The sequence below is a fragment of the Python bivittatus genome, unplaced genomic scaffold, assembly GCF_059951505.1.
Source record: "Python bivittatus isolate LINGU-HERP-01145 unplaced genomic scaffold, Pbiv_v1 ctg000850_np1212, whole genome shotgun sequence".
Lineage (NCBI taxonomy): Eukaryota > Metazoa > Chordata > Lepidosauria > Squamata > Pythonidae > Python > Python bivittatus.
In genome coordinates this window covers 61,172,173-61,199,097 of record NW_028277112.1, presented here as the reverse complement: position 1 = coordinate 61,199,097, position 26,925 = coordinate 61,172,173, and the positions used below count along the sequence as shown (strand labels likewise).

The 26,925-nt window shown below is 39.7% G+C and overlaps 1 protein-coding gene across 2 annotated transcripts in view; it reads right to left on the bottom strand.

Annotated features, from left to right (window-relative positions):
* LOC103054328 (PH and SEC7 domain-containing protein 3-like) overlaps positions 1–26,925 on the bottom strand; it is a 170,383-nt gene that overhangs the window by 108,191 nt on the left and 35,267 nt on the right. Inside the window, exon 4 of one of the 2 annotated variants that reach the window (XM_088129788.1) lies at positions 26,248–26,592. In XM_088129788.1, the coding sequence (XP_087985914.1) occupies positions 26,248–26,592 (345 nt within the window). Of the gene's footprint in view, positions 1–9,513; positions 9,610–26,247; positions 26,593–26,925 lie in introns of those variants that run through there. The other variant, XM_088129789.1, reaches the window with a different exon arrangement.

The following is a 26,925-nucleotide window of genomic DNA, read 5'->3' as shown; positions in this document are numbered from 1 at the left end:
CACAATTATAATCCTGTGGTCACAATTACTATTTGCGACCTTCTTTGCTGGCTTCCTACAAGCAAAGTCAATGGAGAAGCCAGCAGGAGGTCACAAATGGTGACATGTGACATCCTCACTTAACGACCTGCGGTGATTCGCTTAACAATGGCAACTGGAAGTGCCAGAATTTCCATCACTAAGCAGTGCGGTTACGTGATGTCGTGCTTTATGACCACATTACATAGTGATGGAAATTCTGGTCTAATTACCATAGTTAAGTGAGAACTACGTATAATCAGTTTGCCCTCCCCTAGCCTACAGATGGTAAGAAGCCTTCTGAAGAAGCTTAGCCATGAAGTGAGGAGAGACCATTATCTATAAGAGAAAATGCTTCTTCAGCTAACCTAACCCCATGACTAGCTTCAAAAATAAGAATAAGGCCATTGAACTCAATTAAGGCTGTTTGAGGAACAATTTCTCACAAAACCTTTCATTGTCTCTATTGCCTATCTCTCTGAAAACTGTTTTTCTGACATTAAAAATGTTTAAAATGACATTTGCACTGCAGATAGTAGCATCTCATTGAATGATCTCAGAAAAAAATTAACCAGCATCCTGTATTATTAATCCTGGGATGGAAGATCACCAGGAAGTCTGATAGCTGCAGGCTCAACTAGAAAATAGGAAAAACAATCAACCTCACCCTGCCAAATATTTATTTCAGTTTCCAACTCAACGTTCATTTAGTTATATAGCTGACATTGCTAGAAAGGAAAAATGACAGACTGTAGTGTTTTGCAACTCTGTTTAGCCTTTCTTCTCCTCCACCACCCATTCTTTCTCTTCTCACTGGACTCTTTGAATGTACAGTATATACTGTATATTTGAACAGATCAATCAGCAGACATGGTCTCTGTATCCCTTCTGTTTTCCTGTTGATTCATATCATCATCTTATTAAAGTATGTAAGGGTCTATAATAACTCTGAGAAGTACAGATTGGAATTCACATTTTATTTTTGTTTTCCCTCCTCTTTTGTCTTTTCATTTTTGATTTTTGACCCTTCTGAAGGCTCTGAAATGTTTCTATCAGGGTAAATGAATACTTAAAACTGATAAGGTAATTGCTTTTTTCTTATTTTCTGCTTGTCGGTTAATTAATTTTAATGGAAGTTTATTTTTTTACCACACAAATTAAAGGATTCATTTAATGCACAGGCAAGTATTAGCTAAGTTTTTAAATTTGGAAACGGAAATTGCTCTTAATGGGAGATTCATATTCTTCCAAAAACTAAACAGTGCTTACAGACAGTCTAGTCTAGGTGAGGGAAATGTAGTGATTCTAAATGTGCAAAAAGTATTATGATGATTGAAGAAATATCACAAGTGCCACTCTTTTTTTAAACACAAAACTGGAGAGATCAACACTTAACACTTTCGAGTCTAAATGGTCCAATTACAGATTCCCAAACTTTTTTCAACATTTATAACTCAAACTAGCATAACATATAATGGAGATCTGAATCCCTTTCTAGATCAAAATTCCTTCTCACCAAAACTCTACACCATATTCAGAATACTTTGCAGGATTATATGTGTGAATTCAATCCAGTGCACATTTGACTTCTATTAATTCTTCCTACCTTTCCTCTTTTTCTTTATGTCAAATTCACATTCATTTAAATTATTTTCTGATACTTAATTCCTTGGAACCTTATCAACATTCTGGTAATGATAGAATTTTAGTTAATCTGATTGTTTTAACTCAAAACAGGCTGAACCCAACAAATATTCTTTCTTTGGATGCTAAGAAAGCTTATTATTTCTTGGACGTTTTTGAGTGGATGTTGATTTACAATGGTTTCCCCAAACCTAGGGTGACATGTTTATTAACTCTAAAGCATAAGTAATTATTAGTAGTGTGTCATTTCCTTGGTTAGTTATGCCATGATATATATCATATACGTATATCATGGCATATCAATTCCCTCATTTTCCCTTTCTTTTTAATTTGGCTTTAGAACCTCCTGCTACTACTATTAGAAGTCCTGAAAAGACTCAGCAGATCACATTAGGGAAGGCAGAATAAAAAAAATCTGCTATATGTGGAAAATGTATATTTCATAGATAAACTAGAAATCTCCACTCCTAATCTCATTTCAGTAATAAATGAGTTTGATATTCTGCCTGGTTATTCTATGAACTGATTTCCTGGGCATCATAATCAATCGACAGCTATAAGTTTGGGAGTTCAGGTCTTGTTCTGACTCCTTTGTTTCTTTTAGCGTAAGGATTCCTAGAACTCTTTGTCAACCAGTAAATTTAAAATTATCTCCAGTTTTGATTCAAATGAACTTTATGGACAGGGGATCTTGAGGTAAGATAAACATGATTAAGATTAATTTAATTCTGAGGATGATCCATATTTTAAGATTTATTTATATATTTATTCATTCCTTCTATTTCAAGTGAATGTATACAATATCGTTTGATAACTTTGTCTTATGAGAGCATCCCCCAGATTTTCACTGTGTAAATTACAATTATTGTTGGGAAAGCTGAATTTAATTTTCAGCACTTTTAATTTTAGGTGTTCGTTTTAGCTTTGGTTTTTGGCTGGAATAAACAACTTCAAAGTCAGTGCTGTACAATGGTTAAAATGTCAGGTTAGGGTTTGGCCGACTTAGGTTCAAGTCACACTTTGCTACAGAAGGTGACTAGATAACTTTGGGCTAATCACTCTCTCTCAGCCCAAATAACCTGACAGGGTTGTTCTTGTGGGAATAAAATTGGAGCTAAAATTTCTGTGTAGCTTGAGTTCCTGGAAGAAACACAGGATTAACTGATTGAATGAACACAATACATTTCAGCCTCTCTGTGGGCTAACCTGAAAGCTACTGGGAACAAGCTTGCTTGTTCAGGAACCACTCTCAATAATGGTTCTTAATGTCACAAGATATATATGTCACAGACATAACTTTGTTTCTTTTACCTATAAAAATCTTAGATTATGGAATAATCCTAGTTTGGACAAAGTTGGTAAATCTGGTTGTTTTGTTTTGTTTTTCGGGGGGAACTGTATCTTTCTCAACATTATTTCTCAGTCAGTCCTCAGTTTATTTTGGACCAACTGAGTTCCGATGAACAGCAGAAGCTATTACTTTTGCAGAACTTAAAACAGAATTTTTCTGCAAGCGCTTCTTCCCAATTCACTGCTTCTTCCCACTTGCTGTTAGGTTTGCTTGGTCTTGATGCCACTGCTACCGTTGAAATTCCAGTTTTTAGGGACTTGGGAAAAAAAAATCAAGATCCCTATGACCACAACTGCTTTTATAATAAGCTCACAGAAAATTGTAAGATTGACATTAATGATTTACATGTGCTTGAATGCTCTGTTTTTGTGAGTCAGTGGAAAGTTATCTTAAGAATACAAAAATAATTTATGCTGTTTTGAAAATTAGGTTAAAATAGCAGCGAATCCGATTTCATATATACTGAATACTTCAGAGAATCTTTGGTAAGAGTTGGATACAATCACCTCCCTGTTAGAGATGCAAATTAGAAATTGGAATATTCACTCATGTGTATAGACTTGTCTGTCATTGCCAAATTTTGGGTTGAAAGTTTGTTAATATAAATTTGGATTAATCACCGCTGGTTAGTCATGCATATTCTGCCTGGCTATAACCCCAACATTTGGAATCTATCAAGATATCAACATCTGTGGATTTTTCATGCACGCTGGATGTCCAAAAGAATGATTATACAACACAGGAAGCACAAATCTATACCTGACTTGAAAAAATGCACTGCTGATATGTATAGTCTGTCAGTATTTGAATTAGGGTAGTGGTGGTGGTTTTCAACAAAAGGGCAAAGAAAAGGATTTTCAATGGATGTGGTTGATTATTTTAGAGTTATTTTGTTTATCAGATCAATTTGCAGGCCTTTCTTATTTTTAGTTTTCCCAGAAACGTGGGACAGAGAGGAGATAATTAAATCAAATGCACTGTAATTAGCAAGATGATGCAAACTAAGAAGGCTGCCCTATGCAAGCCTGACACAGAGGCAAAGAGAAAGTAAGGCAATACAATAAATCTTATCAATCAGCCAATTAATTAACAAATTTGAACTAACCTCTAGGGATTTTTCTTTCCTTTGGTCAAGCAATTATCATACTATTACAAAATTGTATTCTAAAACTTGCTTTTAAAAAAAGTCATTTACCAGAAAGCAAGCGAAAGTGGGAAAACAGTACTCAAAAAATATAACCCAAAATTAAACCCAGATGTGTATTATTAGCACCATTCTTTGGATACTGGTCAACATTTATAGATAAATCTTTATTAATGTTGTCCATTTTTATTTAGTTATTGTGTTTATTAAGTTTATTGTGCACTTATGAATAATTGCTGAAGAATAAAGCCATGTAACATGGGAATTGCTTCTATGTTGTAAAAAATAGTAAATCTGTTGCTCAGAAATGAGATGTCTTATTTAAAAAAACATTAAAACTGCTGTAACTAAGGAAGGTGGAATATAAATGATCAATTAATTAAAATTGATTAGCATGACCAAAGATATATTACCGTTGCTATTTTAATGGATCTCCTTAGGCAGTGTTCACTCTGCGAGCTGGCATGTACAGTCATATGAAAAAATTAGTACACCCCATGTAAAGATTTTTTTCTTTTTTAACATATGTGGATATATCAATAATTCATTTTCATTCAAGGAGTATATAAAGGTATTGTAATTGAATCAAAAACAAAACTATGAAAATTTGACTTTGTAATCATTTATTCAACAAAAAATGAGCAAATATGCCATTTCTTTCTGTGGAAACAATAAGTACACCTCTGGCTCTAATACCTGGTATTGCCCCCTTTGGCAGAAACAACCTCACATGGCGTTTCTTATAGCAGTCTACCAGTCACTGACATCAACTGGGAGGAATTTTTACCCACTCCTCCACGCAGAATTTTTTCAGCTGTGTGATGTTTGAGGGGTTTCTTGCATACACAGCCCATTTCAAATCACCACACAGCATTTCAATGGGATTTAGATCTGGGCTTTGACTTGACCATTCCAGAACCCTCCATTTCTTTTTCTTTCTTTTTTTAGCCATTCCTTAGTGGATTTATTGGAATGCTTAGAGTCCTTGTCGTGTTGCAAGGTCCACTTTCAGCTGAGCTTCAGACTCCTGACAGACAGTCTCAGGTTAATCTCAAGCACCCTCTGATACAATGAAGAATTCACTGTGGATTCTATGAAGGTGAGCTGCCCAGGTTCTGATGAGCAAAGCAGTCCCAAACCATAACATTTCCACCACCATGCTTTATAGCTGATATCAGGTTTTTTGGGTGAAATGCTGTCTTTAGCTTCCACCAAACATGTCTTTTGATACTGCAGCCCAACATCTTTGCCTCATCTGTCCAGAGCACATTGTTCCAGAAGTCCTGGTCTTTGCTAGGTATTCATGAGCAAACTTTAGTGCTGCCCGATTCCTGCACTGGGCAGGGACAAAGGGTTGGACTACAAGACCTCCAAGGTGCCTTTCAACGCTATGATTCTATGATTCTTTCTGAACAGCAAAGGTTTCCTCCTGGCCCACCTCCCACATAGATCTAAGTCGTGCAGCTTATTTTAATGCACTTTGACATCAGTAGTGGTGAGAACTACCTGTAGGTTATGTGATGAAATTCTGGGGTTCTTAGAGACTTCCTGTGATCTGCTCTTGGGATGAACTTGCTGGGATGGCCTGGCCTGGGCAAGTTGGCCATTATTTGAAATCCTCTCTACTTCTTCCAGACAGTGCAAGAGTTGATGTCCAATTGTTTGGTGATCTTTTTAAATCCTTCCCAGACTCATAGACACCTATAACCTTCTTTCTGAAGACCTCAGAGAGTTCCTTTGATCTTGGCATGGTCATACCATCTACTTCAACAATAAAGAGCAAGTCAAGCTAAATGTCCAAGGTTTAAATAAGAAAGGTTCCTCCAAGATCCTCTATATCATTTGCACCTGATCTGGTACACCTGATTCTAACTTTAGGTATTTGAGGTAGTGATGCATGTAAGGGTGTACTTACTTTTTCCACATGCTAAATCTGCATTTATGTTTATTTAAATTACAGAGTGGACTACAAAATGTAAATGGCACATTATATTCATTACAGTATATTATATTCCCTTTACCTATTAATATTGTTGAAATGAAGATCAAATATCTGTTATGTTGAAATATGCTGAAAAAATAAAAAAATTCAATGGGGTGTACTTACTTTTTCACATGACTATAGTGTATTCATTTTAGACAGCAGAGTTCCAGGCACAAGCATGGTGCATTTGAATCAGTTACCCTGTTCTCTATATTTAATTCACGTTTTATGGAGAGCTGCATTTCTTTAGGGGGAATCACTTGACAGCATGTTGGGTAGGACTGAAGCAGATTGTGAGTAAAACTAGAAACAAGGGCACTCTTTCTCTCTGACATCCCCTTTCCTCCCTTTTCCTGGTATCTTTTTCTCTCCCTTCTAACTAGTAAGTTATAACTAGTTCTTACCAGAGAATCTGAGCTGATCTCTACTGTTTTGAAGTACAGTGTTAACATTTGCCTCAGAGGTACCCTAAAATCCTAGGCCGCACCCAACATCACATTGTTGTAAAATCTTATTTATATTAATTTATTTAAGGTGTTGTGGACCTGCCCGGGGGGGGGGGAGGGAATAAAGCAACTTCCAAAGTAGCTTAGAGTGATCAGTGTTGAGACTGTGCCTGCCCTTAAGCTTGCAACCTAAATTAGTCTTCCCTTACTTGTTCTTACTTAAGAGTTATTGCATTAGCTGTAAAAATGTGTTGGATTACAAAATTGGAGGGCAGACGCTCTGCCGGATTCAAATAAAGAATAATGTTATTTTAAGAAATGCACTTTGAGTTCTTAATGCTTGTCTTACACAGCCTATATGAATTCATATCATAATTTTCCAAGAGCCTACCTACCACTACCTTTCTGAAACAAACAACCTGCATTGTCCTTCTTAGTAGCCTGGAAATTGTTTGTATTTCCAGATTCTATCAGAAATCTATGGAAAGAAAGGAATAGCAGAACTAGACTTTCCTATTTTATCCAACAATTTCCTGAAAGTTGTCAGGTTTGGACAAGAAAGAGGGTCTTAAGTTCTGGAACATTCCTTCCAAAGGGAGTCCATCTCACTTCTTTGATAACAGCTGGTCAAGATCTTGCTTTTCAGGAGGGCTTCAATCTACAATCTTGTTGCTGCTTTTAACCAAACACTTATTTTAATATATTGAATATTTTTTAACTGCTGCAGTACTGATTCTCTACTAGTGTTGTTTTAAGTTTCCATGTGTTTTACTCCTGTAAAACTCCCAGAATTCTATGAAGAAGGGATGAAATATAAATATTTTAAATGAATAAATAATAAAAGATTAACAAATTAAAGGCCGATCAGTTCCAGTGGTCACTGTATATATGGTAAGCACTTGCCAACATCATGTCAAGTGGCAAGAAGAATTTAGCATTTCTCTGATCAGTCATATGTCCAAATAAGTATGGTAAGACTTTCCCCTCAAAATTGCCAAGACAATTAGCTTTCTAAAGGTGTTCTCTGAATATGTGAGCATTTGATCAGTAATTTTTTCTGATGTGTGTAATGGAATCTTAATAATAAGAAAAAATAAGCATGTGCAATTAATAAGCAATTAATTTTTAGACCAACCCTATACTTTAGAGCAGTGTTGTCCAAATGTGGCCACTTTAAGACGAGCGAACTTCAACTCCCAGAATTCCTCAGCCAGCATGGCTGGCTGGGGAATTCTGGGAGTTGAAGTCCACTCGTCTTAAGGTGGCCACATTTGGACAACACTGCTTTAGAGGAAGGTTTTAATGTACTGTATAACAAATGCAAAATTAATACAGCCTACAAAGTCTGTCCATTGATATTTTCACACCAACCACTTCTACAATCATGCCAATTAGAAATATATTGGGAAAATGTTATAGAAAAGAAATTCTTCCGGCCTGAACATGATTGTCTCATGAACAAATTTAATTACAAAGAGCCAAATTGAATCCAAAAGATTTGTTACTCCTGGAATGATTTATCTGCTTGATTTTCTCCCAAGCAATAATATAATGTATAGCTATCTCTGGAAATATTAACTACTCTCAATTCCAAAATAATTGAATTAAATGAAGCAGAAGAGCCAGATCTTCCAAAATAATTGTAAGACAGGTTTCAAAGACAGAACTGTTGAGTATCTGATGAAAAAAAAACGTGAATATATAAGTCAATGTAACTACATTGGCAATAATATAAATTAAATCAAAAGCATTACAAAGTTATAGGTATAAATGAGAGATATTTAACCATTCTCCTTGGGGACATACAGTCAACATATACTGTCTCATCTCTCCACCTGTCTCTTTCTTCAAAAAAACAAGACAGGAAAAAAATCTCAATATTTGATTGCATTTTCCCAGTTTAAATTATTTCTTACTACACACTGAAGTCCTACACAACAAATGCCTTCAAAAGTTGTTGTTTGAAAAAGCTCAGTCTTCTGTAATATAAATGGCTCAACAGCACCTACAAACAATTTCAGACTTGTACTGCAAAGTCATTCTATCTCTATGAGTGAGTCAAACAGAGATTCTCTGCCCTCCATTACAAACTCACTGAATGGAAACTTAGCATAGAACATTGGTAGAAGTAGTAATAGTAGCAGCAGCAGCAGCAGCAGCAGCAGCAGCAGTAATAGTTTATTATGATTAAAAACTAAGGGCAGTTCACTGTGATCTCAAATTTAATAAAGAAAAAAAAATCAGACACACGCAAACCTAATTCTTATTTCCCTGAACAACGCCCTCCTTACCAATCATGAAGTGGAATTATGCCTGTAAATAAAAGAATTTCAAAGTTACACATTGCAGGAAGAAGCACTATAACAGACATGTAGGAAGAAAGGGCTAAGGTCTTATTTAATCTACAATTGCAGGAGGACTAGAAGCCTATACGTTTTTTACAGGTGGGGGAAACAAACTTCATGGGGCTTGTAATCAGGTTACAGAAGTTCGGAGAAAATTGGCTCAAAATTCGCAACATCTGAATGAATAAGTGAAATTTTTATTGAAAAGAATGATGGGTCCACAACAGGATCAACGATAAAGAAACAATCTTAACTGAGAGATGATAATATAGAAAATAGTCTCAGAGAAGAACCCTATGTACACTGCAGATTGCTCTTACACACAAATGCGTTCTGCTGTCACAAGCCTTACCGCTAAGCATATTTTGAACTGCAGTCTTGATAGACGCAGGCATACATCTGTGAATATTTTTATCACAATGCACTGCTAGCATGCAACCTGTTACAGAATCAGCTCAACTTCCAAATCTACCTTGATTTTCCAAACTTGATCCCTTTGGTTAACACTGCACTCGGTGATCTTTCTCACAAATTGTAACAGAGAAAGAGGATCAGAAAGGCAACAAGAAGCATCAGATTACCTGACTTGAGAAACGGTCAGCCCATAACTATGCCTGGCGCGACCACGATAGCAGCATTTTCTCTCACTTCAGCCATTCTTTTCTTCTCAGGCTTGCTTCAGAAAGACACGCAAACACTAGATAAGGGTTTCAGGTTTATAGACGGCTGGTGGACTGTGGAGCAGGAATCATAACTTGAAACAATTCTAAGGGCTTCTTCCTGTGCTTCTGGGCAGTTCCCTACCACAATTTTCCAACAGACCTGCCTCAAAAAAGTACAATATACAATGAAGTCACTCTCCTCGACTGACATTCCTTTAACCATTTACAGACAGCCCAAAAGAACAGCTTTTGCCGGACTTTCAGTCATCTAGAGGAGAAAGCAGCTGTTCCCAAGCTGTATTCATGATTCCTTCCCAAAACAGTTTCCATGAGGAACAATAGGAAATATAATGTATTTCATACTTTGCAGATTCTCAGCTGCTTTAAAGAATTCACTTGCTGCAAAAAGTTATCCTTCCATTTTAAACCAGGTTTATTTATCATCCTAACCGGAACCATTTGAATAATACTGTGTAAGTGATCATAGTTTCTGCCAAAGGAGGGGAGATCCCTCCATTTGAATGCAGTTGTTTACTCTTGTCTTTTTTTAGGGCAGACGGCTGGAAAAAGCTAAGTTAACTAAGAAGAAACAAAGGGGAGGGTTTGGAGGGGAGGAGGGAGATAGACAGACCAGCAGATGGGATTAATAGATAAGAAAAACACGCTATTAAACTTGCAGTCAGAATACTGCATTACTGCAAGACTGATGACAAGAGCTACACTATAGAAGCTGAAAAACACTAGACCAGTGTTTTTCAAACTTGGCAACTTTAAGACGTGTGGATTTCAACTCCCAGAAATCCCCAGCCACCTGGCTGGAGACTTCTGGGAGTTGGTCCACACATCTTAAAGTTGTAGATTTGAAAAACACTGCACTAGACTGAACAAAGCTGTGGAGTTTAGCCATATTGGAATCTCACTGTTTTGTAATAAATTGAGTACTTTTGCTAATTTTACCAGGTGCAAAAACCTGAACAATTGATTTTCTATTTTCTCTTGCCTTTAAACAGCTCCAGTTTTGATGCCTCTTTTGTCTTAAACAGACTTCTCAAATACCAACATGGCATTTGTTCCCTCCATTCCTTCAACACTCAACTTGAAGCTCTTGTTTGCTTATTTTATTGCACCCTTCCTCAAGGAACCCAAAGGCTTAGACATAAATTTCCTCCACCAGTATTATTATCCTCACAAGAACTCTTTGAGGTACAATTAAACAAATGTGCTAGTAACTCAAGGTCTCTTTCAGTCTAAACAACCTCACAGAATTTAATTTGTAACTCCTCGCCTGATGTAAAATCTCCGAAAATTGCAGGAAAGCCTTGGTATAACTGAATCTATTTAATTCATCTGCTCTTGGACACCAGAGGTAGAACAAACCAGAAAGGAGTTAACTCCACTTCTTTTAACCAGATGCTAGAGCCTCAGGCTCCTTCCAGTACTGTGGAGGAAATCCACTTCCTTCAGTCTTATGCTCTGTCATCTAGAAGAAACAGTAGCTTTCCATCAACTCCATCTTCAGAGGGAGAGTAGAAGTAGCAGAGCAGAAGAAGCCCAGCACTCCCTCCACTGTGCAAAAGTGCCTACTGGTACACCAAAAAGTGCACCATCAACAGGATGTAGCCAAGAAGGCCTAGTGACCAAGTCAGGAGAACAGTCCAAGAGACAGAAAAAGTTGTATCATGGGAAGAGCCCCAAGGTCTCCAGAAACAATGGAACATGGAGGAGGTAAGTGGCAGCATCAGCTTCAAATCTGCCTGCATGACCGCTTGGCTGAAGGCCATTCTGAAACTCTCTGACACACCTTCACAAACTAGGCACCAGACAATGGAACAAATTGCCTGGCAGATCTGAAATAACACCCCTTCCATACCTCAGCAAAAAGTAACACTGGGAAAGAAAGCCTGCCTGGCAAACCAGAAAGCTGAAGCTGATTATGGGGAAGTCTCTGCCAGAGCAGGTAGGCAAGAAAGCAGGAGGTAAAAAGGCTGATGGACTCCAGAAGCCCTCCTCATCACATTGGCTGAGGCATCACATGACATGAATTCCAGCAGCCAACTCTAGGATGGAAGCCAGGAGGAGCAACACAGCAATGCACAACTTCTCAAGGCCACAGTGGGAGTAAACCCACAGGATCTCTCTTTATCAACAGGATGTGTTATTAATCCTATTATTATTATATTTCTAGACTACCACAATCAAGGATTAGTTCTCAGCAATTTACAGTACAGGTAATCCTCGGTTAACAACAATTCATTCAGTGACTGTCAACGGCACTCAATAAGGAAACTTACAGCCGGTCCTTGAAGTTGCAGCTGTCACAGCATCCCCATGGTTATGTGACTACTATTTGGGTGCTTGGCAACCAGCTCACAATTTTGTCACAGTGTCCCACGGCCACATGATCACCATTTGTGACCTTCACTACCAGCTTCTAACAAGCAAAGTCAATGAAGAAGCCCGCAGAAGGTCACAAATGGCAATCACATGATGTGCTTAACAACCACTACTGGAACCGCTGGAACTGCCATCGTAAGTCAGCATAGTCATGTAATGTTGCGCTTTATGACTGCGTTGCTCAGCAATGGAGTTCCCAGTCCCAATTACCATTGTTAACCGAGGACTACCTGTAATAAAAAGCATTACCATAAAATTCCAAAGCAATCAGAAACAATAAACTCAATAAACTGCTATCAGGTTCAATAGCCGTGACAATTAATCCTCATGACACCAGAAGATTGGAGGATGCGGATATGGAGTTACGTCAGAAAGCACAGTCCCAAGAGAACTTGAGAGAGAATAGTTAAGATTTGGTTAAGACCTGGCTCTGGTCCAGGAGGTCACAGTTCTCCAACCTAGTGGTGATGAAAGAATAGCCATGGCCCCTCCCAAAATGTCTGGAAGCCCTAGTTCAAGATTCAAGGTTCAGTAACTTCACCCAGACCTATAATAACTACAGCTGGAAATGAGGTACAGCAAAACTTCAATCTGGATCTTCCAGGTTCAGCTGTAGAGACCTTTCAGCCCCAAAGCAGCCAGTCACCACCAAGACTGATCTGTGGTCTCAGCACACCTTTGAATGGTGATGCAAATGTCAGAAATTTGTGACAAAGGCAACAGGGAACCTGAACTATTGGGCTCCGTATAAGTGGGGCCAGAGTGGAGGCTAGCAGCAATAAGACTGCAGAGGCAAATAGCCGCATTTTGTTCTTTTCTGCAGCTAGATATGTACAGGGCTGTGAGGAGCTACTTCAAACATATATTTGAGGGTAAAGGTCAGGTAATTAGCTCATCTTCTTCCAGCAGGAAATCAGGAGAGATGAGTCCACAATTAACAGAGAGGGTGAAGAATGCACCGACTAGTCTTCACAGCCAACAAGCTGCTGTCCCCTTCCAGCTTCACGGCACTCTGTGAATTGTCTTAATGACAGGAGTGCTATTAATAGACATTTGTAGGGCGGTTCCAGGGCACAGCCGCCTACTATTATAAAACATTCCAAAATTGATGAGTTCACCTCCTCAGTCACTGTGACTTTGGCTGCACTGGATCACATAGATCTAATAAACGATTACACAGACCTTCCCTGGAAATAATATATATACTTTGTCTGTCAGCTCCATCTCCAGGGACCAAGATTGGTAGTTAACATGAAGTATTTTTCTAGTCACCAGAACACGGATCTGACAGTCCCACCCTCTTTAGGAGGGGAAGCTTCTGGAACCTGTAAAAAGCCACTGCTACATTAGTGATTCAAAGAGAAGTGCATCATAGTCCCTCTCATGTGTTCCAAAGCAACATTTAATGAGTTTGCACAGCTCCAATAAAGAGGACTATAGATATTCCTTCTCACGCTGCAATTGGTTCCATGGGCTGCACAATGTCAACAGTGGTTACTCTTTATTGTTTCTAATCCAAAGGAATGTTGGAAAGAAATTATGTAGAGGGGGTCAGGACACCTGTCCATCAGCACAATAACTCTCTGAAATCTGAACACAATAGGGCCAAATTCAGTGTGAAGGGAGGAGCCAGCAAAAGAAAGATCAAGTTAAAAAATGGGCTACATCACACTGGAGGCCGTGGAGAAAATGATTCGTCCAGTTCATCCCTATGGGAGCGCCCGTTGGGTAATGTCTTGAATGTTTTTGACTTCTCTGTTTTAAGCCCTCTCCCTCCACCCACCTAGTCATGTTATCCAAAGCAAAGCGTAAGCAGCCAGCTCTTTTTTTCCCAACACACATATGCATACAACTGCTGGTACAAAGTCGGAAAAAAGTCCAGTATCCATGCTCTGCATGCTTTCCCATCTTGTTTTAGTGGAAAACAATTACCACAGTGTGTTTATTTAACTGTGCATGCACACAGTATTTTTCCATTGCATCTGAACAAGGCTGGAAAAGGAGAAGTAGCTAACAATCCTACCATCAGATTCAGCCTGTGGTTTACTTCCCAGATTCACTCAACTCTTAAACCTATCATCAGTCCCACAGCACTCTAATTCTAAATAAGCATAGCCACCCGGGTGTTCCTTCTACTTATACTACATATCCATCGTAAGATTCTGGAGGAAAGCTGGGATATGAATCTAACACATAAATAAAACAATAAACAATCCTGAAGTCAATATCTCCAAATACCCAGTTATGTACATCTGCATCCATCCAGTGGGATGGATTTGAGAGAGAATCGAAGGTTCAAATAATGCAAACTTTCTGACTATATGAACTCACTTCTCCAACTCTTGGCCCAGATCAAGGGTAGTATCTGTACTCATCAGTTTCATCAGATTATATGAACTGTTCCACAAAGGAAAAGTTGTCAGAAGACAATGGACTTTAGGTGTTTTTCATCAGAGGTTATATGTGGCCATCTACCAGGGATGCTGCAATGGGGGATTTCCCACATCAGTAGGTAATCAGGGACCAGCATTCTCTGAAGTTCTTTCCAATCTCTGATTCTAAGCTGAATTACAAAAATGGATCAAATGCACTGAAAAAGTATAAGAAAACTATTCTAGTCACACTAAGACTATTCTAATGAGACTGGCACAGTTGAGAGGGGGGTATCGTTTGGTTTTTTGACCTTAATCACAAGTATCTTATGTTTGGTTTAAATGCGGTTCCCATAGATCCTAATGCCATAGATATCATCTCTTCACTTTGCTTTTAATCTCTAAGAATACAACGATGTGGTCAGATTATTCTGCAATCCTTCGATTTGCTTAGCTGTGATATCCCTGCTATAAACAGCTTGCTTATAACTACCAGAATTCTGCAACCATAGCCCAGAGCTCCACTCTTCCTATTCAAGTGCTCTCTAATGAACTCCACCACAAAAAAGAGTAGAAACCTTCCAGAAATAGCAGGTTTTCATTCTCTAACTCCACCCAATGCTTTTGTTGGATGTTGACGCTGCATACTTGGAAGTGAGATCACATAATAACTGAACTATGTTTAGGGAAGTTCTTCTTTTCAAAAATAGCCATCCTTTCACCGAAAACCCAGCTGAGAGTGCATAAAGCTGACACGCTGATTTCAAAACAGGCAAGGCCCCATCCACCTTGTCCCTCTACAGCAATCCAGTGGGAGACCACTGCTTTCTAATGTCACAGCAAGTACACTGAAGCCATGCAGTCTGGTTTTAGACTTACTGAATGTTGCCAAGGTCAATAGCTGATCGGCTGGCTGAAGAGAAACACCCAGACACAGAGGAGCCCATAGGAACTCCTAGACCACACATTACTTATTGCCCCTTTTAATTTCAAAGCCATGTGAGTTGCAATTTCATCCCGAGCCCCCACTCCCTGAACTCAGCCCATAGCAGCTGTACTATGCAGAGAAAGGTGGGCCCCCTTCTGCTCATTCATTAGAAGGATTGGATCACATTACTGTCAGGCATCATTCTCTGGTTGATCAGCTGACCTTGCCTCCACAGCTAGAGCCTGGCTCTTGTTTGCACCAGAACCTCTGCAGCTTTGTAATGGATTCCCAAGAGAAAAATAGGAAGCTGGCACCTTGCCTACAACCAAAAATCCACTGGGGCTACTTAGTTCATCAGCTCCTGGCAAAAGAAAAAATAAAATAGGACTGTGACAGATTCTTCTGTGACTGAAAAAGACAGTTAACTCCTCCCTGACAAGCTCTGGTTGTCTTGCTCACTTACTAGGTTTCAAAGGACCAGCTGGTTTTGCCATACTGTTCCTCCGTACGTCAGCACTGGCTGTTAGACATGCTTCCCAACCTATTTAGCTTGCAGCGTCCAGATTTTACAGGAAAAAAAAAAGAGAGAGAGGGAGAATAATTTAGACTTTAACTCTGCAATTTATAAACCCTGGCACAAGCACATCCATATTAAACTGAGGAAAACCTCTCTCTAAAACCATGAGCAACAACTAGTGTAATGTGGGCAATACTGAGCAACAAGTATTGCTGCTCAGGACACTTAAGAACAGCAAAGATGACCCAGAGGTTGGGTCATGAATGGATCTGTAAATTAGAGACAAACTCCCAGTTTATAACTGGCCTTTCTCCAGACCCAGAGATTTCTCACTTTTAAAAACCAGCCATCTAGGAGAATAATTGTGATTTTCAAAGCTGCTTCACTTTTTAATAGGTGTATTCTACCTGAGAGATTGATAGAATGAAATATCTCACCAAAAAAAAAAAAAATTGCTTGCCACTGCTGACAAGTAGAGCACAGCTAGCCAAAATCATTTCTCCTATCAGGAATATTCAGGGATTTAGATCATTACTTAGTTATGGATGCTCATTCAGTAACCTTAGACATCTCACTAAACTAGAACATTCAAATCTGAAGTGGACAAAGTGCTTTGGATTCAGCGTGGACAACCTCACTGAACCTATCAGCAGCTACTTAAAGGAGTCATGCCTTTTCCTGGGCTCACATGGAAAATACTTGTTCGAATTATGGTCAACACTCCTTAACTCAAACAGATATTCTCTTCAGCCCATGTGGTTATTATGTGAACCCAGGAAAAGACATAGCTTCTTTAAAGAGCTTCTAACACATACAGCAAGGATTTCTACACCAGCTCCAAAGACCTTTTGCACACTTTGGATCTGCATATTGCACACTTCTGCACTCAACCATACTTGAAAGCCATAAAGGTAGAATGGGATAGCCAAATACCACTGTTCCAACCTCTTTTTTTATGCAAACCATATCAAAAGCTTCCTTTTACAAAAGAAGTTTATTTAAACGGGCTCTCTTGCCAGAAAGGAGCCACCAATCCATTGTTGGATTTCCATGTTTACCTACCATATGTGCAAAGCATCAGTTCACTCTGGTATCACGCCAATTGCCACTTATTACATTCTAGGAAGAACCAGTTTGGTCCTGAGGTTAAGAAATTGAGAGATCATGAATTCTAGTCCTCTCTTAGGCATGAAATCTAGCTGGATGGCTTTGGGCCAATCACTCTCTTATTGTCCAACCCACCTCATAAGGTGGTGGTGATGGGGAAATAGGACGCAGGACCATTATTACACCACCCTGAGTTGTACAAAATAAAGGCATGATATAATAATAATAATAATAATAATAATAATAATAATAATAATAATAATAGAAGACATTCAACTCCCTGCCATACAGTTGGATAATCAAGCGCCTAGAAACAACAGGAGTCAGTAAAAACATCAGAAGCTTTGTGCAAAGATCAATGGCACAGTGGAAGACACAGTTGCTGGTCAATGGTGATAGACTGGGAGAGGTTAATATCAAGAGAGGAATCTTTCAAGGAGACTCAGTATCACCACTGCTGTTTGTCATTGCATTGATTCCTCTGTCAACAATACTGAACAAGTCAGGTCACAGCTATCAAACCTCAAAAACATCTGCCAGGCTATTCTATCTCCTTTACATGAATGATCTGAACCTGTATGGAAAAACACCATCTGAAATAGAAACACTGCTCAACACTGTCCAAATATACAGTCAAGGTATTGCAATGGAGTTTGGACTAGACAAATGAGCCACCCTTACCATCAACAAGGGAAAAATAGTGAAAACTGAAGGAATCAAGACTCCCTAAGGAAGTAACATCAAGAGCCTGGATGAAGAAGATCACTACAAATACCTGGGCATCCTTCAAGCTGACAACATCAAGCACACTGAAATCAAAAAGAAGGTTAGTAGTGAATACATCATGAGATGAAGAAGATCTTAAAGTCCAAACTCAGTGGAGGAAATAACATCAAGGCAATTAACACCTGGGCAATTCCAGTCATTAGATACATAGCTGGAATAGTGGATAGGACTCAGGCAGAACTAGAAGCCCTGGATAGGAAGACCAGAAAAATAATGACAATGAATCACATCCTTCATTCATGCAGCGATGTTGACAGACTCTACTTGCCAAGGAGCATAAGTGGGTGTGGAATGTTGCAAGTTCACCAGACAGTTGAAGAAGAATATCATACAGATACATGGCAGTACACAAAAAAAACTAGCAGGCAAAGCAGATAACAACAAGACCCGGCAATGGCTAAGAACAGGAAAGTCGAAGAAAGAGACAGCGGGGCTAATTCTGGCTGCACAAGACCAAGCCTTAAGAACAAATGCATATAAAGCCAGAATAGAGAAGACAGCAACAGACAATAAATGCCCCTCTGCAAAGAAGCTGAATAAACAGTGGACCACCTAGTTAGCTGCTGCAAGAAGATCGCACAGACTACAAACAATGGCAGACACTGGAATATATGCAAGAAATACCATTTGCCTGCAAGCAAGAACTGGTGGGACCACAAAACAAACAAAGTAATAGAAAACGAAGAAGCTGAAGTGCTCTGGGACTTCAGAATTCAAACAGACAAGCACCTGTCACATAACACCCCAGACTTAACAAATGTTGATAAGAAAGTCAAAAAGTCTAGATAGTGGACATGGCAATACCTGGAGACAGCAGAATAGAACAGAAAGAACTGGAGAAAATCACAAAATACAAAGACCTGCAAATAGAAATAGAATGACTGTGGCAAAAGAAAGCAAAGATAGAACCAATAATAGGCACTTTGGGTGCACTCCCAAAACATCTGGAGTACCACTTGAACATCATCGGCACTGACAAAATCGCCACCAATCAATTGCAAAAGGCAGATTTACTTGGAACAGCTCACATCCTGCGACGATACTTTTAACACCATCAAACAACATCTGCCTATCCCAGGTCCTTGGGAAGGACTCGATAGGTGGATAAAAATGCCAAATCCAGTCTAAACATCTGGCTGACTGTGCAACCAACAATAATATGCAAGGATGTTATTGAAGCAAATTACACAACAAACAACAATGAATATAAAATATAGTAGTTAAGAAGTTATTATGTATTGTCTCAGAGTAGCAGTGGCCTGTGGACACAAATTGGAAATACTGACTTAATATATTCTCCCCAAATGTTTAAAGAAGGGGTAGGAACAAACTGCAGACTTATCTGCACAGAGAAACATCTGCCCCACTAAGCCACATTTGCCAGCTGGGAATGATTAATTTGCTCCCTTTGTACTTGCAGCAGATTACAGATGTAAGCGGCCTGTGTCTGTACATGGGAACTGGTAACTAGCACTAGAATGAAATAGGCTCCAAAGACTATTGTTCGGAGAACATTGAGACCAAGTTCCATAGAGCAATCTATCATTGGCTACCAAATCAGGAGCCATGCTCACTCTATAGCAGTTGCAAAAAATTAGGGCTCAAGGGAAACTGAGCTTCTCCTGTCTTTATGATGTGGAGCAAGGCCTTTACTATTCTCCACGAAATGCATAAGGCCTCTCAGATCACCTCCATGATCAACTTTTCATATGACAGAAGAGAAAAATACATGGAGAGTAATCTAATATGATTACTATGTACAATTTAAATTAAATTAATTCTAGCTTTGGTCCTAGTCTCACCTACTTCGGGAGAGTGTAGACTCAAGCACACCATCCAAGTTAATGCACAGCTCTTGGCTCAAAAAAGGGTGAATATCACTCCTCTATAGATTATGGAATTGGATGACAAATTAGTCTTCAGCTGAATCTCTTGGAGCTACAACCACACATTCTGAGGAGATCTCTCCTGCTCCCAAAAATTCAGCCTTTTTTCTGTTTACTTCTGGAGCTGCCATCTTAGGCTAAATGAATCTTGAAAGCCCACCTACTCTCATGAGCAAGTATTTCTAGCACAAGAGTAAGCAACTTGTGGCCTATAGTATATTGCTAGACTACTGTACATCATCTACCCTCCCAGGCCACTACTTTTTCTGACTGAGGACAGATAGGATGGAATGACCAAGAAAAAGAAGTCAGAGCTAAGCATATGCTTGATGAGGTGGGAAATAGCTACAGTCCCTAAATCAGTGTTGTCCAAACTTGGCCACTTTAAGATGAGTGGGTGGCTGGGGAATTCTGGGAGTTGAAGTCCACTCATCTTAAAGTGGCCAAGTTTGGACAACACTGCCCTAAATAATGTCCATATGCACCCCATCACTTTATACCCCAATCACTTTACCCTATCCTAGAAGAATAGGAGGGCAAAACTGGCAGGCATCCTTGAATACAAATGGTTCAGGTTTCATGAAGAAGAATATTACAAAGGAATGGAACATGCCTCTCTTTGCAGGGCAAATAAGGACAGGATGCCATTAGACCAAAACAACTACAACAAACAAACCACTTTATTTCTATCCAGTCCTGCCCAGGTACCGATGAATATTTTGCCTATGAGTGCATATCCTAGTCCTGCCTTACCCTTCAGATGCATTGTATCATACCTCCTAACATGGATAGAAGGCCACTGAATGTAAATCTACTCATCTGGAGGGCACCACTTGGAGAACAACATATGTATTAGAACTCTGGCTGAAAAAGAGGCCATTCATTGATTCAAACCTATCTGTGGCATTCAGCCCTTACGCTACTCACTCCTTCTTGTTCTTCATCTCTTTACAATCATGAGATCACAACACTTCAGTGGCATTAGAAGTCAGGGTCCAAACTGAAGCTAGCAGAGAATTCTGAGTGGTCGATTAAAATATCTGGGAGGCAACGTTAGCTCCACAACCCTGAGCATTCCCATCCACTCTGCTACAAAGAAACACCACTAGCATTCTGGCTAGGAATTCAGGAAGTCATAATCTGGAGAGCATCACTGGGGAGCCAGGGGGAGTGTTCCAGTCTTAGGAAACTTATTTCCACCTACACATCCTTCCCACCCCATTCTAACCAGAAATGTGCATCTCTGTTTCTAGGCTGCACAACCATTCTCCATGGTTTTCCACGTTTTTCACCTTCATGCCTGCACCAGCCACTGCTCACTTTGGTTTCTGCTCGCAAGGTCACTGTCTACTTTGTTCCACTTTTTTTACCACCCGTCTCCTGTTCAGCTTTTCCCAGCCATTTCGCTCCCATCCTCCCACAGATCCAGCCACTTCTTCCTCTTAAGCACTGCAACGTTGTTCTCCCCCCCCATACACCCCCGCCCGCCCAACGCTCAGCAGTTCTGTACTTGTTTTACTTTTTACTTTTTTAATGTTCTTTTAATTTTTTAAATTTCATTTTAATGATTTTAAGAGACTGTTGTTTAAAAAAGAAAGAAACCAAACTATCAACTTAATTTTATTCAGAAACACCCCCCCCCCAATCAGCCATTTCCAACTCAACACCCACAAGACATGTTGGACTACAACTCCCATCATCCACATTCAAAGGAGGCAAAACCTAAATGGGCAGGAAGACCTAAGCCGGGAGTGCCTGACCAACTGCACCGATTCCTTGTCTTCAGGCCTCCCTGTCTTCTCCACCCTTTCAGGATCTCGTTTCACTCCCCCGTGTGCTTTACTATTTTCTTCCAACATTTGCACTTACGCCTCCTGGTTTCTGAGCATCGCTCTCTTTCTCTCTCTCCCTGGGCCACTTCTCAATCTTCAGCCATCCTGGGTGAAGTTTTCAGTCTCAGCCAGTGTGACAGCTGGCCTGGTCCACCCAGTACACTGGGTTCAGATTGCTTCACTTGTCCTACCCCGTTTGCTCAACCACAGGCCAAATCAAAAGAAATACGTAAATTTAGCTCCTAGGATCGTTCTGTGTCAGACCAAAAGCAGAACTGAGGGTGTGGTTGTGCAGACCTAGAAGGCCCAGTTCTCAGTGGTTCGTACGCAATACTGAGAACCGACATGGTGGAGAAAGGAAAGCTGTGCCCCCTACTTGCCACCTGTTTTCTGTCCCTGAAATAAGCTGAGGATTCCTAGCATTTCAAAGGCCCTTCCCCTGCCTTTCTGAGCATCTAAATGGGATTACTAAGAATCAGCCTCGTCACTTGGAGATTTTTTTTCCTAAACGAGAAACCACAAGTGACGCTATTCTGAATCCTACACTGAACTCACAGCTCGTAGGGGACCTCTGTTGGCAGCTTAATGCATTTCCAGATTTTACATTTTCTGTCATGATAGCACTTCTTGGACTCAGAACAAGTCCAAGGAATTGTTCATCTATAGTTACACAATCCATTTGGGGGGTTTTTTCCCTTTCCAATCTGTCACAGCAACTATATGGGAGGCCATCTGAAAAGTTTCTGAATTTAGAACTCTAATGTAGTTGTATTATACGTGTCCAGAGAAAGAAAATTATGGGAGGGCACTGCTATTCACGCCAACTTTAATTCAGCCTCTGCCATCTGATTCGAAGGAAAGTCTTTTAAATGTTCCTCAATATTTATTTTTATTTTATTCTGTGGCAACCTTGCAGATCCTTTGGAAATACATTCTGATCCGCAGGTGGCATTTTAAGGATTGCTTGCCGGAGGCAATTATAACACATAGACGAATGTTTTGCCGTTCACAAGAAAACATAAAGCTTCACTTTGGGGATATACTATAGTGGGACAAGACCTATTCACAGCTCCTGATCCTCTTGAAATCCAAATTTCAACATTAGAGATCCTACGGGCTGAGTGGGATAATTTCACATTAGGGATCTTTCAGCTCTCTTCCACCCCTAATCCGCCTTATCATAACGGCAGGCTTTTAAAAAGAATTAATTGTTATTACTATAGAAGTTTATTGCTATAACTAAGGCCAGAGACTACAAACTCATAAGCCCTACCAAAAAAAAAAAAAGCTGTAATAGCAGATTTGTTTATATGTACAGTACTTAAAAACAAAAAGCAAAAGCAGATTACCAAATAGTAACCATAGCCAAGCTGAAAAGCACATTCACATTAAAAAGGAGATATATTTAGGTTTATGTTCCAGTTTATAACCAAATCTGTTTGCCATCTTCCTTAGAGAAGATTAGTTCAGCCCCACTTTTCCATCTGTCATGATGTGTGCTACAGGAGTGGTCCACTGCTGGTGCTCAACATGCTTAAGTTAGACACTTTGGTTCCTTGCCCAAATTTTATTTAGGACATAAAACTAGTTCTTAAGGATCTCATATTTTGAAGCAGTGTGTTGCAGAGAGCCTGAAGGTGTACACGCTTCATTCTAGCAAAATTTAACTCTCCTTTGAGTTGAAGTTGGCTGATGACTTCACAGACACATCAGTGTTTTCTTGCAAGAATACCAAAGTGGATTGCCACTACGGTACTTTCTTCCAATTTTTTTCAAATTACCAGTATAGCTTACAGCCCTGAGATTTCTTGTGGTCTCTCATCCAGCCCTAATCACATCAGACCCTGCTTAGCTTTGGAAGACTAGCCAAGGTCAGCTAGGTAACTACCATCTCCCATTTCAGTTAAGCTCAACTCCTACCTGGCATTGACATTCCCATCACCATGCTGTTTTCTTCTAGCAGCACAAAAGTGCTCTGCTACTGCCTTCTAGATGTTTTGCCCAGCCCAGCCTACAATCCTGGCATTCCCTCATGGTCTCTCATCCAAGTACGAACCAGGCCCAACCCTGCTTAGCTACTGGGCCCCGACAACATCAGTTTGCGGGCCAAACATTGTTGATAAAGGCATTCTAACAGCAATGAAAAATGTTGAAAGAAATGAAGAATGTAGAGAAGCCAGCTTATAAATGCCAGCATTTTCTAAAAGTTCTAGACCTTATAATTCAAGGAAAATCTTGGGATTTCCTAAAATAAGTTAAGATTTATTCATATAATGAATAAGTTTTCAGGAAGCTTGTCTCTTACCGTGGCAACATCTCTACTTCAAACATCTAAGCCAAAGCAAAAGCAAAAGAGAAAATCCCAAGTCTGCGACTTGTTTCATATACCGTACCAATCATTTACTGGGAGGCACCCATGGCTGACACATAAGTTATGAATACTTGCCAAGCTGTTTATATTGAAAATTATTTGCATTTTGCCAAGTAAAATGAGTACAACAAATGGAAGCCTGTTTTCTTTATAAAGAACTTTGCAGTCTAAAACTTAGCTTCAGAAAAGATGGAAAGGGACATAATAAAAGATGAAGTTGCACATATTCAAATTCTATTTTCTGATCAGGATGTAGGTGTTCAAACAAAGGCTTCATGGAAAAGTATAGTTTTTCTGGAGCCGAGATATGGTACCATGTAGTTGTTGCAGTGAATGGAAAAGAATTGCAGGCAAATCATGGAAGGGCTACATGTTAAATCTTAGAAAAATACCTTTTCTTAGTTCCGTATACAGGTCTATTATACAAGGGTTCAGATGCTGTGATTCCTCAAAAGAATCCTTCACTCTTCAACACCTTCATAAATTAGGGAATAGAAGGGATACTCATAAAATCTGTGTGTGTGTGTATGTGTGATAGACTTGAAGACTGGGCCCTATCCAACAAAAAGATGTTCAGTGGTAAAAAATGTAAGGTTCTGCACTTAGGGAGGAAAAACTAGAAGCACAGGTACAAGATAGGCAGTGTCTGGCTTAGCAGTAGTACCTGGCAGAAGGATCTGGGAGTCTTGATAGATTACAGATTAAACATGAGCCAGCAATGTGCCACAGCTGCTAAAAGAGCTAATGCAGTTTTGGGCTACATCAGTAGAGGTATAGATCATGGGAAGTGATAGTACTATTCTATGCTGCTCTGATCAAACTGAACCTGGAATACCATGCCTACTGATCACCTGTAATGGTATGTAGGAATCACCTTGGGAGGCAGGAAGAGCCATAGCCAGGAAAACAGCAGCTTAGTCCATAGCACAAATGTGGGCGTGGCAAACATCTCAGAAGGGACCCTCCCTAGTTCCTTGGCCTGTAACAGTAACGGGGGAGAGATTTATTTTCAGACTTGCAAGATTCTGTTAATGTAACCTTACAATAAAGCAGAATTAGTTCATCTGGGCATGCTTCCTGTCTGGACTACCTCGCAAGGCCAACATCACCACAACACACAAAGAATACTGAGGAACTGGAAAGAGTGCAGAGAAGAGTGACAAGGATGATAAGGTGCTTAGAACTTATGAAGAGCAGTTAAATGAACTTGGTCTGTTTAGCCTAAAGAAAAGAAGGCTGAGGGGAGACAGGACAGCAGTCACCTATACATGAAGGGATGTCACAGGGTGGGGTGGGGTGATATATTCTCTAGAGCACTTGAGGGTAAGACAAGAACCAGTGAGTGGAAGATTAACAGAGAGAGATTCAAACTTGAAACAAAGAGGAATTTCCTGACTGTGAGAGCTATTAAGAAGCTGAATAGCCTGTCTCCTGAAGTCACAAATGATCCATCACTGGAGGCTTTCAAGAAAAGACTGGACAGCCATTTGTTCAAGATGATATGAAGATTCCTGCACCGGGTTGGACTAGATGGCCTCCATGATCCCTTCCAACCCAATGATTCTATAAATTTCTAACCTGCCACTCCCCACGTGCTGGCATGACAGCATGTTACAGCTCCAGAAAATTTCACCTATGGGAAATTGCTGTGAGCTTACAGAGCAGAGGTGGCACATTTTGATCTTAAAATAAGCTTCTAGTAGGCCACCTGAGCCAAACATTTCAGCTTCTTTACCATCATTATGTGGAATCCACAAAGTTTTACTGAAATATATTTACTGGCAATATAGCATTATTTAACTCCCCAGCACCATATTCTTTAGATACCTAGTATGAAAAGAAATTGGATTTTAGCTCTATATCCTTAATAGGAATCAAGATACCTATTTTTAAAAAGCATGCCACTTCCTACACTGACTCAGTTTTGCCAGAAAAAGCAAAGGCATGGGGGAAAAAAACCAGGATACAGCTGAGACATTATTGTAAAAGCACAATACTATTTCACAGCAGGAAACTAATAACTACTACACACTCCAAGGGTTCCACAAGATAAGTCACTGCAAATCTGTGAAATCAGTATTATCATGGCACATAAGGGTTAATCCTTTCCACTTCACCCCACTGCCATTCTTCTTTTTTTTTAAAGTAATATACCCAAAGAACAGCACTCACATTGAGGTGTCACACTTGGCCCTTAGACTGAGCACTCTATACAGGGTTTGCGATGCCATTTCACACTGCAAAGAGAGGGCCATAAATTGGAACACTTCACAACTTCAGCAAAATCATACCCATGAAAAACTGGCAGGCCAAGTAGCAAACATTCTCTTCCTGGTTTTAAAATCTTGCTGGACCAAAAAGAGATTCATAGGAATGGGGAGAAAGGATGATCCAACTCACCGTCATCAGCAAGATGCAACTGAAACCACAAATATTAAAATGAAAATCCTCTCTTGTTACCTTTCCGAATGACAAGCTGCAGCGATGTCTGACCCTTTAACATCTCCAAATCCATTGGTGACTCCATTGCAGGAGTCCTTCCTCATCTCCCCTTCAGGAGTCCTTTCTAAAAACTGAGTGTCTTCTTTGATACGCTGTTGGATCATTGGAGTAAGTGGCATTTCAAAGCTGAAGTAGCTGTCAGGCTCAGAATATAACGTTTCCAGTGACTCGGCACTGTAATATAAAGATGCATTGTCCAGAATGCTTTCAAACTGGGAGCTGTACACATCTGTTGAGACTTCAGAGAGTTGCCCAAGGACATCTTCCATTCTCCCACTGAGCATTTCTTCCTCCTCCATTAGCCTAGGAATCAAAATTGGTAAAAAAGTGCTTTAATTTAGTTTTAAGGCTTACATGTTGGCATGTTCAAATCTTCTCAGTAGCAGTTCACACAGACACATACAAATAGCCCTTCCTTTTGATCATTATGTACCAGCATTTAACATCTGGTTACAATAGTCTTGATGGAGAACAGACCCTTTTGTATTTCCCAGTGGCTTTCCATCCCCCACATCCAGACCCAGTATGGAGTAGAAACAAAAGTCGCTGCGATAGGATGATGTGTACTGAAACATCAGCTTATTGTGTTCAAGAGAAAAAAGGCACATTGTGTGTCTCTATCCCAGATTAGTTTTC